General features: G+C 48.2%; 1 protein-coding gene across 3 annotated transcripts in view; it reads right to left on the reverse strand.

Moving 5' to 3' along the window:
* LOC140389583 (mediator of RNA polymerase II transcription subunit 12-like protein) overlaps positions 1–19375 on the reverse strand; it is a 731598-nt gene that overhangs the window by 59783 nt on the left and 652440 nt on the right. For all 3 annotated transcript variants that reach the window (XM_072473837.1, XM_072473838.1, XM_072473836.1), the window contains exons 37-39: positions 17467–17829; positions 14203–14362; positions 2194–2408 (exon numbers count right to left, since the gene is read on the reverse strand). In XM_072473837.1, the coding sequence (XP_072329938.1) occupies positions 2194–2408; positions 14203–14362; positions 17467–17829 (738 nt within the window). The remainder of the gene's footprint in view (positions 1–2193; positions 2409–14202; positions 14363–17466; positions 17830–19375) is intronic.

The following is a 19375-nucleotide window of genomic DNA, read 5'->3' on the forward strand; positions in this document are numbered from 1 at the left end:
GTCCCGCGCCATCGGGAACCCGGCCCATCGGGGCGGAGCCCTGGGGGAGGGCCTTCAGGTGACGCGCTGAGGCCGTCCCAATGGTGTGCGGCGCATACCGCGAGGACACCGTTTTGGAGGGGGCGGAGCATACAAAACCTGCATCAACCAGGCGCCGCCCCTGATTTCGGCATCAAAAGGGATTCTCGGCCTGATCGTCGATTACAAAACCTGGTTCATTTAAGATGTTTGGAAGCCAATATGGGTATCTCTGGTTTAAATTTGGGTGTTAAGCCTCAGACAGTGCATTAGTGAGGAATTAAGTGATGATTTCACTGGTTCCTCAGATTATATATGGTGTGATGCTAAGATCCAGCATTCTTACAGCCATCACTCCCGACACCTGTTCCCCCCATAATGTATCTAACCAGTTAACAACTACAGATTTTGGGTGGCACGGTGGCACAGTGGTTAGCACTGCTGCCTTCTGGCGCCGAGGACTCAGGGCCGGGATCGAATTGTGCATGTGGAGTTTGCACCCCCTCCGCATGTCTGCGTGGGTCTCACCCCCACAACCCAAAGATGTGCAGGGTACATGGATTGGCCATTCTAAATTGCCCCTTAATTGGAAACATTTTAAAAATCCATCTCAGCATGTACTTTAAACAGGTTTAACAAAACCTGGGCCGGGATTCTCCTCCATCCGGTGGGGTGGGCCGTACTGGCGCTGAGGAGGGGCGTGAACCACTCCGGCGTCGGGCCACCCGGAAGGTGCGGAATCCTCCACACCTTCAGGGGCTAGGCCGGCAGCGGCCGGGTTGGCGCTGAGCCAACCAGTGCCGAAGGACCTCCGCCGGCCAGCACGAGTTGGCGCATGCGCGGGAGCGCCAGCGTGTACTGGCGTCATCCCAGCGCATGCGCAGGGGGGTTCTTCTCTGCGCTGGCCATGGTGGACCATTAAAGTGGCCGTCGCGGAGGCAAAGAGTGCCCCCACGGCACAGGCCCGCCCGCGGACCGGTGGGCCCCGATCGCGCCCCCCCCGGGGCCAGATCCCCCCCCCCCCACCACCGAGGACTCCGCAGAGCCAGGTCCCGCCAGTAAGGACCTTGTTGATTTACGCCGGCGGGACTGGCCGAAAACGGGCAGCCACTCGGCCCATCGCGGGGCGGAGAATCGCCGGGGGGGGGGGGGGGGCGCTGCCAACGGCTTCCGACCGGCACGAGGCGATTCCCGTGCCCGCCGAAAAACCGGCACCGGAGAATCTGGCAGCCGGCGTCGGGGCGGGATTCACGCTGCCCCCTGCCGATTCTCCGGCCCGGCAGGGGGGTCGGAGAATCACATCCCCTGTGTACAAAAGTGACCAAACTATCAGAAACAGTATTCAGCGAAATATAGCTCAACAAACAAACATCACATTGGATGTCAAATCACAAAATAATGGTACAGACAGTAAGGTGGATGATTAAAAAGTCTTAATCAGTCATCTACACTCTGCATTCTCGCTCTTCATTAAGTCTTGTCCAGGCATCTATCCCAGGAAAAAAAAAACATTGTCAGCAGGGAGGCACCAAACCACAATGTTACTGGAAAGAGCAACACCTGCCTGATAAATGGAGCAAAGGCAGGCATGTGGAGTGAGACCTCTTTTCAGGTATGGTCTCTTTGAATGGCGCAACAGGCTCGAGGGGTTGAATGGCCTCCTCCTGTTCTTTGGCATTACAGCTGGATTTCATGGGCTTCATTTTTAAAAACACGAGCATCACTCTGTTTTGCAAATGTTTTTCCAAAACTAGTCACTGATCCTGATGTTCCTGTGCCTGAGGCAGGAATTTGTTAAGGACAGACAACCCCTCCAGCCTGTCCCGCCATTCAGGTTGGCCTTTGCTGATCTCTATCTCAAATCCATTTACTCGCCTTGATCCTACAAGTTTAGCAAACAAAAATCTAGTCACTTTGCGTTTTGCAGGTGCCTCCCACCATCGAGAGCATTTCAGTGGGAAGAGGGTTCCAGGTTCCAAGTCCTGGCCGAATTGACGATGGAGGGGGAAATCAGGGATTGTCAGTGTCTGCCTCTTGGATGTTTACACCTGGAGTCAGGATTTTTCAGTGACTGCGCCACCGGCATGGAAGAGTTAGCAACAAAATTAGGAGCCATCACAAGCCGAGAGCGGGAATCCGCTGAGCGGCGTCACCTCGCCCGCGAAAGAGACGCACCTGTTGGAATGGCCGGGCCTGCGCCTGCTGGCGCAGGATCCGCTGCTGTTGTTGCTGCTGCAAGAGCTTCATCTGCAGCAACTGCTGCTGGGGGGAGATGGTGGGCATGGAGGGAGGCTGCATCATAGAGCCAGACCGACGCTGCAGCATGTTCGTCAGAGCCTGCTTGGTGTTTGTCGGTGTGAACTGACCCGTCGGATCCAACCTGGGTCCTCCTGAAAACAGAGAAGAAGCAGAGAAGGGAACAATCAATCAGCCTGGCCATTGTGTTCAAACATTCGGGTTTCCTTTCGTACCCCTTTTCACGCCTTTCTGTCTGCCAGGATCAATGGTGAAGACAATTCTTTCTCCGAGGTTTCCTGGGTTTTAAGCAACCATTTGCAGAGACGCTAACAAATATAAAGGACACGGTTTGAGGGGCTGAATGGCCTCCTCCTGCCCCTATGCTGGCTGAAGAGTCCAATATTACCACTGGCTTTATCACTGGGCACTAACATGGTTTCCTAACTGTTGACTGGTAGCTTTTGTTCTGTTGTTACTGCAAGGCTTTGTAATCTGCACCGTAATGTAAAGAAAGGCTTCAAAGTTACTATTTCAAAATTCACCCTTTGGGCAACACTACCAAGGCTGGTGTTTATTTCCCAGGCCGAGTTGCCCAGAGGTGGCAGGGCGGAGCTCCCTTCTTGAACCCTTGCAGCACATGTCATGCTGTCATTTTACGTTTGTCACTATTACTATCAATCTCAAGAAATCTACCAACTTTCTCAGCCACTTCACAGGACAGGAAGGGGTCAAAGACGTTGGTGTGGGACTGGAGTCACAGACAGGCCAAACCGGGTAAAGACAGCAAGATTTCATCCCTCAAGGGCATTGCTGAACCAGTTTGTTTTTTTACAGTAATCTAATACTATGGCCGGGAATCGGGTCGGAGAATCCCGGGGGGGGCGGGAATCGCGCGCCGCTGCCAGCTTCCCCTTCTCCGGCGCCAATTCTCAGGCGCCTGTGGGATTCCCACCGCGCCGGTTGGGGGCCGTTGACAGTGGCCCTCCGGCGATTCTCCGGGCCCCGATGTGCCGAGTGGCCGACGAGTTTGGCCGAGCGCCGCTGGCGTGGGATACTCAGGTCCCACACGGCGGGTCCTGGAAGGTGAATGTGCGGGGGCCGTCCTGGAGGGAGTGGGGAGCGGAGGGTTCCGACCCCGGGGAGAAGGCCTCCATGGTGGCCTGACCCTTGATCGGGGCCTACCGATCGGCGGGCGGGCTGGTTCCATGGGGGCCTATTTTACTCCGCGCTGGGCCCCTGTCGGGTTCCGCGATATTGCCCAGGGGCCGGCGCGGAGAAGGGAACCCTCGCGCATGCGTGGAAATTCGCCGACCGTTCCGCGCCGGCTGGAACTGCTGGGACCGCTCCGGCGCCAACCTAGCCCCCTAGGAAAGGGAGCATTCCCCATTATCGGGGACGGTTGATGCCGGAGTGGTTGGCGCCGCTTTACACGGGTGGGAGAATACTAGCCTATATATTTTAAACTCCCATTATTGCATACATAATTAATACAATTAAAAATCTGGCTAAAGTAATGATAATTTGACAGTTTCTTGGTCAGTACTGGATTAGTAAAACCAGCTTTCTACCCCCAGATTAAAAAAATCTTAAAGTTTCAGTGTTGAAACATATACTTAAAGTGCTGCGCTCCCTAATGTGCCCTCAAATAACATTCATTTTGTGTTATGGGTTTCTATCCATTTTGTTAAGGCTGCAATAAACTCATGTCAACGGAATTCCAAACCCTCAGCTGGGATCGTCTTCCAGTCCAGATCTAAGACATGAAAAGTCAAGCTGGCATACGAATTGCCTGTTATTATAGCAGGCTGAAACAAATCTCTTTTATTTTGCTTTGTGCCAGGTTATGATGGCTGAACTATTTCATTCCCCATGAATAAGTACTGGTATTAAGGGTGGGGACCCATCTTTATAGCGTGTTTGTCAAACAGTGTGCAACCTGTCACTGATTCCCAGAATAAAGTGATCATCTCTGACGTAAAGGGACGTGTATTCCACATTGCAGTAGAGTGCAGTAGAGCTTTGACAAAGAGTCATTGGACTCAGAACGTTAGCTCTTTTCTCTCCCTACAGATGCTGCCAGACCTGCTGAGATTTTCTCGCATTTTCTCTTTCGGTGTGGAACATGTTTGTCCTTGTTAACTTTCAAAACTTGTATAAGGATCTGATCCAGTGAATATTATTGCCGTTGATGAAGCGAAGGGGTGACCTGCTTACACGCCTCCACATTTCAAGGTAGGTGCATACGGGGAAAGTCAATCAGATTAATTTAACTTATTTGACTCCAAAAACCTGCACTACTATATCATAAAATCATAGAATTTACAGTGCAGAAGGAGGTCAGGAGGTCATTCGGCCCACCGAGTCTTGGCCCTTGGAAAGAGCGCCCTACCTAAGCCCAGGCCTCCACCCCATCCCCATAACCCAGTAACCCCACCTAACCTTTTTGGGCATTAAGGGCAATTTAGCACAGCCAATCCACCTATCCTGCACATCTTTGGACTGTGGGAAGAAACCGGAGCACCCGGAGGAAACCCATGCAGACACGGGGAGAACGTGCAGACCCCGCAGAGACAGTGACCCAAGTTGGGAATCGAACCTGGGACCCTGGAGCTGTGAAGCAACTGTGCTAACCACTGTGCTACCATGCTGCCCCAAGTATCTTTTAAGTGGAAGGTTTTTAATGTCTCCACTGCACTAGCCAGAAACTGATGGAGGCTATTGTAGGGTACCCAACCCCCCAACTATCTCCAGAAATTAAAGATTAACCTCCTTGAGACTGCTATAAGCAATCCAGGACAGTAAGAGTGCCTAGAAGCATATAAAAAATTAAAGAGTGGTTAAAGCTTGATCACTTAAAGGATGAGATTCAGAACAAATATTTTGTACTTGCCTTCATAAATGGAAGACACCAAAGCAAATAATAATACTAAACAATCTTTATAAATTTAATCTTCATTAGTGTCACACGTAGGCTTACATTAACACTGTAATGAAGTTAAGGGAGGGAGGAACTTATAACTGCAGAAAAGATACCAGGTAAACTAATGGGGCTAATGGTCTACAGAGTCTCCTGGACTTGATGGTCTGCACTCTTGTGGCCATGGAGATAGGGCTAGTGGATGCATTGGCTGCAATCTTCCAAGATTCCCTAGATTCTGGAAAGATCTCAGCAATTTGGAAAACTGCAAATGCAACACCTCTATTCAAGAAAGGAGGGAGATAGTGTTACAATCCCAGTTGATGTTACTATTGGACAAGTCAGATCCCAGGATGGAACCTGGCTATAAATCAGAACTTTTTTTTTGTTTAGAGTTGCGGATGAAGAGTCACAGGACTGCCAATTATCTTTTAACAAAAGAACGAAGCATTTAGTAAACAAGAAAACACTAACTATAATACATTACTCCTTCACTACAGATAGGGACAATATTGTAAGGATAACACAAGTTACAAAATCTGTCTTCTATGCCAATGTTTACAATAAGTACACAGTTCGTGCAAACTGATAAACAAACTGGTCAGACACTCACACTCTGAAACCAAGGTACACATGCCAGCCAATACAACCTCATGGAAGTTTCACCAAGAATCCAACTCCAGAAGTGCAAACTATCCTTTCAGTATTCCTCTGCTCTGGATTGCCACATGCATTCAATCTTCCATGCAATCTTCCAGGTACCCAGCCATTCCAACAGTACACCACTGCTTCACAGGCTGCATTAAGATATCACCAAACTTTTGATCAATACAGATATCTGGCTTCTCACCTTGCCAACTTTAAATCTTGTTCTGATAGCTCTCTCTTTATTTCAGAGCCCTTTATCTGTTCTTTATTTTAGCTTCACTGAACAGGACTTGTTCAATTTGTTCTTTGTTCTTTCAACATAACTGTCTTCCCGGCATACACTTTTGTCCCCACTTCCTGGTTTCTGGGACTTTAATTTATTCCTTAGGGAAATCTGCTCTTTGAAGTTCCCTTCTCCTGTGTCCTGCGCCTGGCACTAGCTTACAACTAACTCAAAAGTTCTTTCTGGCCCAGGGTGGCCCCTGGTTGCTAAGCAACAGTCTAGTTGTGACAATAAGCGATTATTATATTATATTATTACATGTTGTATATCCTTATTAGCTTTATTATCTTTGACCCTTTCAAATACAGAAATATAACATTAAACTTACTTAAAACTATATCTTATTTCTAATAGTCACAAATACAGATTATTTAAAATGACCTCAATTTCCTGACAGCAGAAAGCAGCAAACGTTAGGCCAGTTACCCTGACATCTGGGACATTTAAGAAAATGAACAAATCCAATTCCGGATTCTCAAACTATAGGAGAGTCAAGAGCTATCGGGAATATGCAGGGAAGTAGAGACAGGGAGAGAGAGAGGCAGGGAGAGTGAGAGACAGGGAGAGACGGAGAGAGACATGGAGAGAGAGAGAGACAGGGAGCGAGAGAGAGACAGGAAGCAAGAGAGAGAGAGACAGGGAGAGAGAGAGACGAAGAGAGACAGGGAGCGAGAGAGAGAGACAGAGAGCAAGAGAGAGAGACAGGGAGCAAGAGAGAGACAGGGAGAGAGAGAGAGAGAGACAGGGAGAGAGAGAGACAGGGAGTGAGAGAGAGAGAGACAGGGAGAGAGAGAGAGAGACAGGGAGAGAGAGAGACAAGGAACGAGAGAGAGACAGGGAGAATGAGAGAATCAGGAAGCAAGAGAGAGACAGGGAGCAAGAGAGAGAGACAGGGAGAGAGAGATAGGTTGAGAGAAAGACAGAGCGGGAGAGAGAAAGACAGGGGGAGAAAGACAGGGAGAGGGAGAGAGACAGGGAGAGAGAGAGACAGGGAGCGAGAGAGAGAGACAGGGATGAAGAGAGAGACACGGAGCGAGAGAGAGAGACAGGGAGCAAGAGAGAGACAGGGAGCAAGAGAGAGAGACAGGGCGCAAGAGAGAGAGACAGACAGACAGGGAGTGAGAGGGAGAGAGAGACAGGGAGCGAGAGTGAGAGAAGGGAGCGAGAGTGAGAGAAGGGAGCAAGAGAGAGAGAGACAGGGAGAGAGAAAGAGAGACAGGGAGAGAGAGAGACAAGGAACGAGAGAGAGAGACAGGGAGAGAGAGAGACAGGGAGAGAGAGAGTCAGGGAGTGAGAGAGACAGGGAGAGGGAGAGACACAGGGAGAGAGAGACAGGGAGCGAGAGAGAGACAGGGATGAAGAGAGAGACACGGAGCGAGAGAGAGAGACAGGGAGCAAGAGAGAGACAGGGAACAAGAGAGAGAGACAGGGAGCGAGAGAGAGAGAGAGAGAGACAGACAGGGAGTGAGAGAGAGAGAGATGGACAGGGAGCGAGAGTGAGAGAAGGGAGCGAGAGAGAGACAGACAGACAGACAGGGAGAGAGAGACAGGGAGCGAGAGACAGAGAGAGACATGGATGAAGAGAGAGACAAGGAGTGAGAGAGAGACAGGGAGCGAGAGTGAGAGAGAGACAGGGAGCGAGAGTGAGAGAAGGGAGCGAGAGAGAGAGAGAGAGAGAGAAATACAGACAGACAGGGAGAGAGAGACAGGGAGCGAGAGAGAGAGAGAGACAGGGATGAAGAGAGAGACAAGGAGCGAGAGAGAGACAGGGAGCGAGAGTGAGAGAGAGACAGGGAGCGAGAGTGAGAGAAGGGAGCAAGAGAGAGAGAGAAAGACAGACAGACAGGGAGAGAGAGACAGGGGGAGAGAGAGAGAGAGAGACAGCGATGATGAGAGAGACAAGGAGTGAGAGAGAGAGAGAGAGACAGGGAGCAAGGTGATCTAAAAGCAGGTGGGGGAGGGGAGTCAATTCAGGACAGTTTAAAAAGAGCAACTTGTAAACTCACTCCCAGTGAGTTCTCCCAGTGAGCCAGAGAGAAGACAGCAAAGAGTGAGTTTGGGAATTTGAATCTAGGTGGGAATTCGAAGCTGGGTGGGGAGGAAGTGCTTTTTGTGACTGGTAAGTAGTGTTTCTGTTTCTTTTCATTGGTATATTTATTTATTTTTTTCTTCGTTGTTTATTTATTTATTTACATTTTGGGGGGGGCAATTGTAATTGTTGAAGTTAACCGAAGGTTTAAGACATGGCAGGAGATCTCAGACCCGTGTCATGCTCCTCGTGTGCAATGTGGGAGCTCAGGGACACATCCACTGTCGCTGGCTCCTTCACGTGCAAGAAGTGTGTCCAGTTGCAGCTCCTGTTAGACCGCTTGACGGCTCTGGAGCTGCGGATGGACTCACTTTGGAGCATCCGCGATGCTGAGGACACCGTGGATAGCACGTTTAGCGAGTTGGTCACACTGCAGGTGAAAGGTACTGAGGGAGATAGTAAATGGGTGACCAAAAGACAGAGCAAGAGTAGGAAGGCAGTGCAGGTGTCCTCTGCGGTCATCTCCCTGCAAAACAGATATACCGCTTTGGATACTTTGGAGGGGGATGGCTCACCAGGGTAAGGCAGCAACAGCCAGGTTCATGGCACCGTGGCTGGCTCTGCTGCGCAGCTGGGCAGGAAGAAGAATGGCAGGGCTATAGTGATAGGGGACTCAATTGTAAGGGGAATAGACAGGCGGTTCTGCGGACGCAATCGAGACTCCAGGATGGTATGTTGCCTCCCTGGTGCAAGGGTCAAGGTTGTCTCAGAGCGGCTGCAGGACATTCTGGGGGGGGGGGGGGTGAACAGCCAGCTGTCGTGGTGCACATAGGCACCAACGATATAGCTAAAAAACGGGACGAGGTCCTACAAGCTGAATTTAGGGAGCTAGGAGTTAAACTAAAAAGTAGGACCTCAAAGGTAGTAATCTCAGGATTGCTACCAGTGCCACGAGCTAGTCAGAGTAGGAATGTCAGGATAGAGAGGATGAATACGTGGCTTGAGAGATGGTGCAAGAGGGAGGGATTCAAATTCCTGGGACATTGGAACCGGTTCTGGGGGAGGTGGGACCAGTACAATCTGGACGGTCTGCACCTGGGCAGGACTGGAACCTATGTCCTAGAGCTGTTTGCTAGAGCTGTTGGGGAGAGTTTAAACTAATGTGGCAGGGGGATGGGAACCGATGCAGGAAGTTGGAAGGTAGTAAAACAGGGACAGAAATAAAAGGCAGTAAGGGGGAAAGTGTAAGGCAGAGAAGCCATGGTCAAAAATCGAAAAGGGCGACAGTACAAGGTACAGTGACTGAGGGGAGCTCAGTGAATAGGACCAGGAATACTAAAATAAATAAAACGGGAAATGAAAACATTAATGGTAAGCGACGCGGCAGGTTGTTACAGGACGATATGGGTTCGACGACAAGGAAAATTAGGAGAAAGGTTAAGAGGAAATATAACTTAGGAGAGGTTACTGATCGAGGTGTTAAGATTCAGAACAGAGGTAAAAAAGCCAACATAAGTGTACTTTACCTGAATGCTCGTAGTATTCGGAATAAGGTAAATGAGTTGATGGCGCAAATCATCGTGAATGACTATGATTTAGTGGCCATTACTGAAACATGGTTAAAGGATGGTCACGACTGGGAGTTGAATATCCGAGGGTATCAAACTTTTCGGAAGGACAGAGTGGATGGTAAGGGAGGGGGTGTAGCTCTGTTATTTAAGGATGACATCCGGGCAACAGTAAGGGATGACATCGGTGCTATGGAGGATAAGGTTGAATCCATTTGGGTGGAAATCAGGAATAGTAAGGCGAAAAAGTCACTGATAGGAGTAATCTATAGGCCACCAAATAGTAACATTATGGTGGGGCAGGCAATAAACAAAGAAATAACAGATGCATGTAGAAATGGTACAGCAGTTATCATGGGGGATTTTAATCTACATGTTGATTGGTTTAACCAGGTCGGTCAAGGCAGCCTTGAGGAGGAGTTTATAGAACGAATCCGCGATAGTTTCCTAGAACAGTATGTAATGGAACCTACGAGGGAACAAGCGGTCCTAGATCTGGTCCTGTGTAATGAGACAGGATTGATTCAGGATCTCATAGTTAGGGATTCTCTCGGAAGGAGCGATCACAATATGGTGGAATTTAAAATACAGATGGAGGGTGAGAAGGTAAAATCAAGCACTAGTGTTTTGTGCTTAAACAAAGGTGATTACAATGGGATGAGAGAAGAACTAGCTAAGGTAGACTGGGAGCAAAGACTTTATAGTGAAACAGTTGAGGAACAGTGGAGAACCTTCCAAGTGATTTTTCACAGTGCTCAGCAAATGTTTATACCACCAAAAAGGAAGGACGGTAAAAAGAGGGAAAATCGACCGTGGATATCTAAGGAAATAAGGGAGAGTATCAAATTGAAGGAAGAAACATACAAAGTAGCAAAGATCAGTGGGAGACTAGAGGACTGGGAAATCTTTAGGGGGCAACAGAAAGCTACTAAAAAAGCTATAAAGAAGAGTAAGATAGATTATGAGAGTAAACTTGCTCAGAATATAAAAACAGATAGTAAAAGTTTCTACAAATACATAAAACAAAAAAGAGTGGCTAAGGTAAATATTGGTCCTTTAGAGGATGAGAAGGGAGATTTAATAATGGGAGATGAGGAAATGGCTGAGGAATTGAACAGGTTTTTTGGGTCGGTCTTCACAGTGGAAGACACAAATAACATGCCAGTGACTGATGGAAATGAGGCTAAGACAGGTGAGGACCTTGAGAGGATTGTTATCACCAAGGAGGTAGTGATGGGCAAGCTAATGGGGCTAAAGGTAGACAAGTCTCCTGGACCTGATGGAATGCATCCCAAAATCCTAAAAGAGATGGCTAGGGAAATTGCAAATGCACTAGCGATAATTTACCAAAATTTACTAGACTCTGGGGTGGTCCCGGCGGATTGGAAATTGGCAAACGTGACACCACTGTTTAAAAAAGGAGGTAGGCAGAAAGCGGGTAATTATAGGCCAGTGAGCTTAACTTCAGTAGTAGGGAAGATGCTGGAATCTATCATCAAGGAAGAAATAGCGAGGCATCTGGATGGAAATTGTCCCATTGGACAGACGCAGCATGGGTTCATAAAGGGCAGGTCGTGCCTAACTAATTTAGTGGAATTTTTTGAGGACATTAACAGTGCGGTAGATAACGGGGAGCCAATGGATGTGGTATATCTAGATTTCCAGAAAGCCTTTGACAAGGTGCCACACAAAAGGCATAAGATAAAGATGCATGGCATTAAGGGTAAAGTAGTAGCATGGATAGAGGATTGGTTAATTAATAGAAAGCAAAGAGTGGGGATTAATGGGTGTTTCTCTGGTTGGCAATCAGTAGCTAGTGGTATCCCTCAGGGATCAGTGTTGGGCCCACAACTGTTCACAATTTACATAGATGATTTGGAGTTGGGGACCAAGGGCAATGTGTCCATGTTTGCAGATGACACTAAGATAAGTGGTAAAGCAAAAAGTGCAGAGGATACTGGAAGTCTGCAGAGGGATTTGGATAGGCTAAGTGAATGTGCTAGGGTCTGGCAGATGGAATACAATGTTGACAAATGTGAGGTTATCCATTTTGGTAGGAATAACAGCAAAAGGGATTATTATTTAAATGATAAAATATTAAAACATACTGCTGTGCAGAGAGACCTGGGTGCGCTAGTGCATGAGTCTCAAAAAGTTGGTTTTCAGGTGCAACAGGTGATTAAGAAGGCAAATGGAATTGTGTCCTTCATTGCTAGAGGGATGGAGTTTCAGACTAGGGAGGCTCTGCTGCAATTGTATAAGGTGTTAGTGAGGCCACACCTGGAGTATTGTGTTCAGTTTTGGTCTCCTTACTTGAGAAAGGACGTACTGGCACTGGAGGGTGTGCAGAGGAGATTCACTAGGTTAATCCCAGAGCTGAAGGGGTTGGATTACGAGGAGGTGTTGTGTAGACTGGGACTGTACTCGTTGGAATTTAGAAGGATGAGGGGGGATTTTATAGAAACATATAAGATTATGAAGGGAATAGATAGGATAGATGCGGGCAGGTTGTTTCCACTGGTGGGTGAAAGCAGAACTAGGGGGCATAGCCTCAAAATAAGGGGAAGTAGATTTAGGACTGAGTTTAGGAGGAACTTCTTCACCCAAAGGGTTGTGAATCTATGGAATTCCTTGCCCAGTGAAGCAGTAGAGGCTCCTTCATTAAATGTTTTTAAGATAAAGATAGATAGTTTTTTGAAGAATAAAGGGATTAAGGGTTATGGTGTTCGGGCCGGAAAGTGGAGCTGAGTCCACAAAAGATCAGCCGTGATCTCATTGAATGGCGGAGCAGGCTCGAGGGGCCAGGTGGCCTACTCCTGCTCCTAGTTCTTATGTTCTAAGGGAGAGAGGCAGGGAGTGAGAGAGAGAGAGAGAGACAGGGATGAAGAGAGAGACAGACAGGGAGTGAGAGAGAGACACAGGGAGCGAGTGAGAGAGAGACAGGAAGGTGCCATCGGAGGGCACTGCCAGGGAGCCCTCTGGGGAGTTTCATTACGGGGGTTCCCCTTGTCCATGCAGAGTGTGGGGTGGCCCTTCTGCATGTGGGGGGGGATGATGCACGATCAGTTGCACAAAGACTAAAGTTGGGTACAACTGTGGCTTTATTACAGTCAGATGCGTGGCCTCCTGCTGCAGCTGGCGAAATGGCAGGGAACTGGAGGTCATACATATTTATACAGTTCTCCGTGGGCGGAGCCAGCCGGCAGGAGCTACCGGCGAACCTGTAGTGCAGGTCCTACCTTGTATCTCCTATTAAAGTGGTTCACCACAGTGGTGTTGCCGTTCTGCATGTGTGGTTACATTGTCCAAGCAGGGGTTTCCCTTGACCGTGGTGGGTTTCAGTGTCCATGAGGGGGTGGGGTGTCTTTTATTTAAATTGGAGATTGTTGCACCATGTAAAGATGCCGTCCCAACCTTGAGATTCTCAGTGTCGCCCCTCCAGCTGACTGTGTGAATCTCGCTTCCCTTTGAAATTACACAAGAGAGCTGATCAAAACACCGAGAAAAGCCGGCTGGGCAGTCTGAGTGCTTCATACTGGTCTTCTCGTCTGTTCAAACTGCGCATTTTTGAGATGATTCCGGTCACAGACTGAGAGAGACAGAGGGGGGCATTTCCCCCACCCCTGAGGCATGTTTCTCGGTGGCCTGCTATTGGCAAACGGCGGGATCTTCTGGTCCTACCACTGTCAATGGGACTTTCCACTGAACTGACCCCTCCGCCGTCGGGTAACCCGTGCGGGGGTTCGCAGTCGGTGGGACTAGAAGATCCCGCTGACGAGAGGGGCCAGAAACTCCCACCCCACCAAGAGTGTGTGACAGAGAGTGAAAAACAGAGAGGAAGACGGAGAGACAGATTATCTGGTCCTTCTCATGTTGTTTTTGGGAGCTTGCTGGCTGCCTCGTTTCCTACATTACCCCAGTGCCTATACCTCAAAAGTCCTTCACTAGTTGTGAAGAAGTCTGGAATGACCTGTGGCTACATGAATGTAAACTTTATTTTCTTTATATGAATGACCAAGGGGTCACATTTACAACACTGGCATTTCACATAGTCATTGTATTTGCAACAGTTGCTTTTGTTTATGACCAACAGGACCTATACATCAGAGAGAGAAACTATTTCAACCTGCCATCAACAATCACAACTCACACTTATGGAGGTGCCCTGCACATTGCAAACCATCCCAAGCTGCTTAACATCAGCATCACTAATAAAAACATTACTGACACTGAGCCACAGAATGAGCTACCAGGGCAGGTGACCAAACGCCTGGTCAAAGCCGAAAGTTTTAAGGTGCATCGTAAAGGAAAAGGTAGAAAGGTTTAGGGAAGGTTTCCAGCGTGCAAAGCCCACGCAGCTGCAAGCACGACTGCCAATGGTGAGGCAATCAAAGTCATGGATGCGCAAGATGCCAGAATTGGAGGAGCACGGAGATACTGGAGGATTGTTGGGGTGAATGGAGTGACTCAGATACATTAAAGTCCGTGCCTCTGCTTTTACCTGGCGGAAGTGGCTGGTTTTGAAAATAGAATCCTGTCTGCTGTGGCTGGCCCATGAGACTGTAGCCCCACGAGGGTGAGGCCTGGGGATGGGGCATCATCTGTGAAGACATGGGCGTGTAATTTGGAGGCACTCTGTAAGCACTGTTTTGTTGATAGTCCTGTAACACAGAGATTCTCGAGTTAATAAGGATACTTGCTAACCACAAGATGACAGACCTCCCTGATGATGCTACACATTGCACGATACAATGGGCAGGTCGTGAATTTACCCTCACAATACTCAGCAAATTCCTGTTCTGATTAAACATAAAGATTTGGAACTCAAATCTATACCTCGGTGCACGTAAGCGAACACTGTGATCTGGAACCAGTAAATGCAGCAAATGGAGGCTCCAGCCTACACATCATTTTAAAAAAAATTTGTTCATGGGATGTGACGGCTGGGCCAACATGTATTGCCCATCCCTAATTGCCATTAAGGGGCAGTTAAGAGTCAACCACATTGTTGTGGGTCTGGAGTCACATATGGGCCAGACCAGGCAAGGACAGCAGATTTCCTTCCCTAAAGGACATTAGTGAACCTTTAATGGGTTCAATGGCAATGGTTTCATGGGGCGGGATTCTCCGATCCCACACCGGGTCAGAGAATCGCCGGGGGCTGGCATGAATCCCGCCGCCGCCATGTCCCAAAGTCTCCGCCACCAGAGATTCGGCGGGGGCGGGAATCGCGCCCACCCCCGCCGATTCTCTGGCCCGCGATGGGCCTAAGTCCTGCTGCTGGAATGCCTGCCCCCCAGTGTGGATTAAACCACCTTTTGAACGGCGGGACAAGGCGGCGCGGGCAGGCTCCGGGGTCCTGTGTGGTGCCCCCACGGTGGCCTGGCCCGCGATCGGGGCCACTCCTTTTCTTCCGCCTTCGCCATGGTCTTCACTATGGCAGAGTCGGAAGAGACCCCCGTATGCGTCGCCCGGCGAAGACCTTTCGGCCCCGGCTGGCGTGGCGCCAAAGGCCTTTCCCGCCAGCGCGGGCAAACCACCCCGGCGCGGGCCTAGCCCCTCAAGGTGAGGGCTTGGCCCCTAAAGGTGCAGAGACCTCCCCACCTTTGGGGTGGCCCGACACTGGAGTGGTTCCCGCCATTACGCCAGAACCCCCGCCCTGCCGGGTAGGGGAGAATCCCGCCCATGGTCACCATTAGACTTTTAATTCCAGATTTATATTGAATTCAAATGTCATCATCTGCAGTGACGGGATTTGAACCTGGGTCCCCAGAGCATTACCCTAGGTTTCTGGTTTACTGGTCCAGTGACAATACCACTACGCCACCACCTCTCCTGTAGAAGACCAAACAGAAATCGCAATGTATATTGATGAATTGGATGAAGAAATAGAGAGTTGTTTGTAGTTTGTTGATGGCACTAAGTTAGGAGGGACAGATAGATGGGAGGATTAGGTAGATTAGGTAAATAGGAACGGCCAGTTCCAAAGGGCAGTGAGTGGGCAAAATAGTGGCTGATAAAAACTCTAATGTGGGAAAGTGTGAAGTCATGCACATTGGAAAAATGAGACAGAAAACAAATTGAATATTTTCTTAATGGTAGGAGACTACAAAATGTGGAGGGGCAAATGAATTTGGGTGCCCAGGTACATGAATCACTAGCCCACAGGTACAAAAAAAAAATGTCAATGGAATGTTGGCCTTTACCTCAAGGGGGCTAGAATACAAAAGGAGAGAAGCCACACTTGGAGTACTGTGTGCAGTTTTGGTCTCCTTAATTGAGAAGGGATGTACTGGAAGTGGTGAAGAAGAGATTCACTAGGTTAGTTCCGAAGTTGAGAGGATTGGCTTATGAGGAGAGACTAAGTAGACTGGGACTATACTCATTGGAATTTTGAAAAATGAGGGAGGATCTGATAGAAACGTGTAAAATTATGAAGGTTTAGTTAAGATAGAAGCAGGAAGGTTGTTTCCACTGGCGGGTGAAACTAGAACGAAGGGGCCTAGCCTCAAAATAAGGGGGAGCAGATTTAGGATTGAGTTGAGGAAGAACTTTTTCACCCAAAGGGTTGTGATTCTTGTAGAATTCCCTGCATGTTGAAGCAGTTGAGGCTACCTTGTTGGATGTTTTTAAGGCAAAGATAGATCGATTGTTTGAATAGTAAAGGAATTAAGGGTAATGGTGAGTGGGCGGATAAGTGGAGCTGAGTCTACAAAAAGATCAGCCATGATCTTATTGTATGGCGGAGCAGGCCCGAGGGCCCAGATGGCCTACTCCTGCTCCCAGTTCTTATGAGATATTTGGACAAGAGCCTTGGACAGATCCTATCTGGAATTGCATATTTGGGGACTGCACCTTCGAAAGGATATACTCGTCTTGGAGAAACTGCAACACGTATACACTCCAACATTACTGAGGCTTCACGGCTCAAGTTATGAAAACAGGTTGCACAAGCGTGGCTTTTATTCCCTTGAATTTGGAAAACTGGCGGTGATTTTACTGAGGTATTTACAACGGGCAGACATAGAGAAGCTGTTTCCCTCTGGTGGAGGAATTCAAAGCAGGAGAGAGGGGATGATCTAAAAATTAGAGTTGGTCCATTGTGGAGTGAAATTAGGAATAAAGGCAGTTTTCCCTCACAAAAGAGTAGAAAACTGGAAATCGCTCCTCTAAAGGACTGCGGATTCTGGGTCAAATAAAATTTTCAAAATGAAATCATAGAATTTACAGTGCAGGGTTAGGGTTAACCCTAATCTGCACTGGCCCTTGGAAAGGGCACCCTAAGTAAGCCCACACCTCCACCCTATCCCCATAACCCCACCTAACCTTTTTTGGACACTACTGGCAATTTAACATGGTCAATCCACCTAACCCGTCCATCTTTGGACTGTGGGAGGAAACCGGGGCACCCACAGACACGGGGAGAACGTGCAGACTCCGCAAAGACAGTGACTCAAGCCGGGAATCGAACCTGGGACCCTGGAGCTGTGAGGCAATTGTGCTAACCACTGTGCTATCGTGCCGCTAATGAATAAGGAACGTTGGAATAGTAGAAGGCCATTCAACCACCTGAGGACACTCCGCCATGACGTTAGATCAATGGCATTTGTATCTCAACTCCATCTACCCGCCCTTGGCTCCACAGCCCTCCGTTACCCTTACCGAATAAAAATCTGCATGATTAAGGGGATGCTGAGATTTATCTTAATCGCACCATATGCGCAGACCGAAAGGAATGAGTATGGATTTACAAACCCATCCTTACTTCAGTTCTTGATGCTGAAGATTTTGGCTTCCTTTTTCTACTCTTGGTTTTTTTCTCCTCTTCCTGGGTGTTCTTGTTCTGATCAGAAATTTCTATCGGCTTCTTCTCAGAATCCAGAGAGACGGGTGTGGGGGGCTCCTCTTCATCCTCCGGAGGGAGTGGTAAAGGCTCCAGGTAGTAGCTTCTTGGTTTTGGTTTGGGATGCGTGTGATACAGGAGAAGATGATGTTGATCTTCATACTTGATAACCTTCCGATCCACACGCACTGTACCGAACCAGGCCCAGGAAAGAGGAGCTGGATTCTTGTGCCCCTCAAATAAATCCCAAGGGTTGACCTTCTGTTTTGTAGATACCTGGAGACCCTGGAACACAGAGCACGGGTTGCCATTTAGATTACGACATGAAGCAATATCAGTTAAAAGACAATTGGACAATACTTATATAGACACAGTGAAAACATGTTCCGAAATGGTGGTGTGTAGATTTGGAATTACTGTTACGAACATGTGGACATCTATTCTGCAACCTCACTGAAACGTCCTTATATACAAAGTTCTTCCTATAATAATAATAATAATTGCTCATTGTCACAAGTAAGCTTCAATGAAGTTACAGTGGAAAGCCCCTAGTCGCCACATTCCGGCGCCTGCTCGGGGAGGCCGGTGCAGGAATTGAACCCGTGCTGCTGGCAAGGTTCTGCATTACAAGCCAGCTATTTAGCCCAGTGTGCTAAACCAGCCCCTTCCTTGTGCCATCACGGAGAGACACTAGTCCAGAGTTTTGCATCAACCATAAAGCCATTTACTTTTAATACCTCAGCAGGTTCACACATTGACCCATACAGGAAAATCTGTGGTTCAATCCTGGGGATTGATGCGTTCACATTCGCAGATGTCACACACAGATTCTACAATTAGCCTGTGCGTTCCTGGACTGAAAAGTGAAAAGAAGTCAGCCACACTGGGAACTGGAGGTAAATGGAAAGCACTTTTGAGATGTGATCAACTGAACTCCCCTCTTGTGTGCCAGGAAATTTTTATTTGTTCCCTCGCAGATGTGGTCATCGCTAGCTGCGCCAGCGTTTATAGCCCATCCCTCATTGAATTGATTGGCTTGCTCGGCTGTTTCAGAGAGCAGTTAAGAGTCAACCACATTGCAGGGGGAGTCCAGAGGCACATGTAGGCCAGACCTGGTGAGGATGGCGGATTTCCTTCCCCCGAAAGGGCATTAGCGGACCAAATGGGCTTTTGGGACAATCGTTTCATGGTCACCATTACGGAGACTAGCTTTTTGATTCCAGATTTTATTAATTTAATTTAAATTCCACCAGCTGCCGTGGTGGGATATGAACCCGTGTCACCAGAGCATCAGCCCGGGCCTCAGGATTACTCGCCCAGTGACAATACCACCATCCCAAAATGCAGAGTGCAGTAGGTCTATCATTTTTATTATTTATAAGCTGAAATTCCTAAGTGCTCTGCTGGGACTGCATGTGTGGATCTTCAGGGAAGGCAGATGATGGTAATACTCTCCCACAGTGAATTTCCCCACAATACTGACTATCAAGGCTCAAACATGGGCCAGGTACTGGAGGACGCCTGCCCTCCAGCTAACTGTGCTACTGGGCAAGGAACTAATACAAAATGCAGAGTGCAGCATACCATTAACTTTTACTCGGTAATAAGGAGATATGCATATTGCAACCCATTGTAATTATTTGCATACTGAAATGTCCATAATTGTGCAATCCTTTCATTATTTCATCCTTTAATTTTGGTTTAACCATTGTCAATAACTATGTCGCGAACTACGATTGCTTCTTTTATTTGTATTGTCACCATGGTGAGTTTCAATAAACCAATTCTCTCACTCTATCATTCCTCAAAAGATGAGGAAAGAAGAAAAGTA

The sequence above is a fragment of the Scyliorhinus torazame genome, chromosome 14, assembly GCF_047496885.1.
Source record: "Scyliorhinus torazame isolate Kashiwa2021f chromosome 14, sScyTor2.1, whole genome shotgun sequence".
Classification (NCBI taxonomy): domain Eukaryota; kingdom Metazoa; phylum Chordata; class Chondrichthyes; order Carcharhiniformes; family Scyliorhinidae; genus Scyliorhinus; species Scyliorhinus torazame.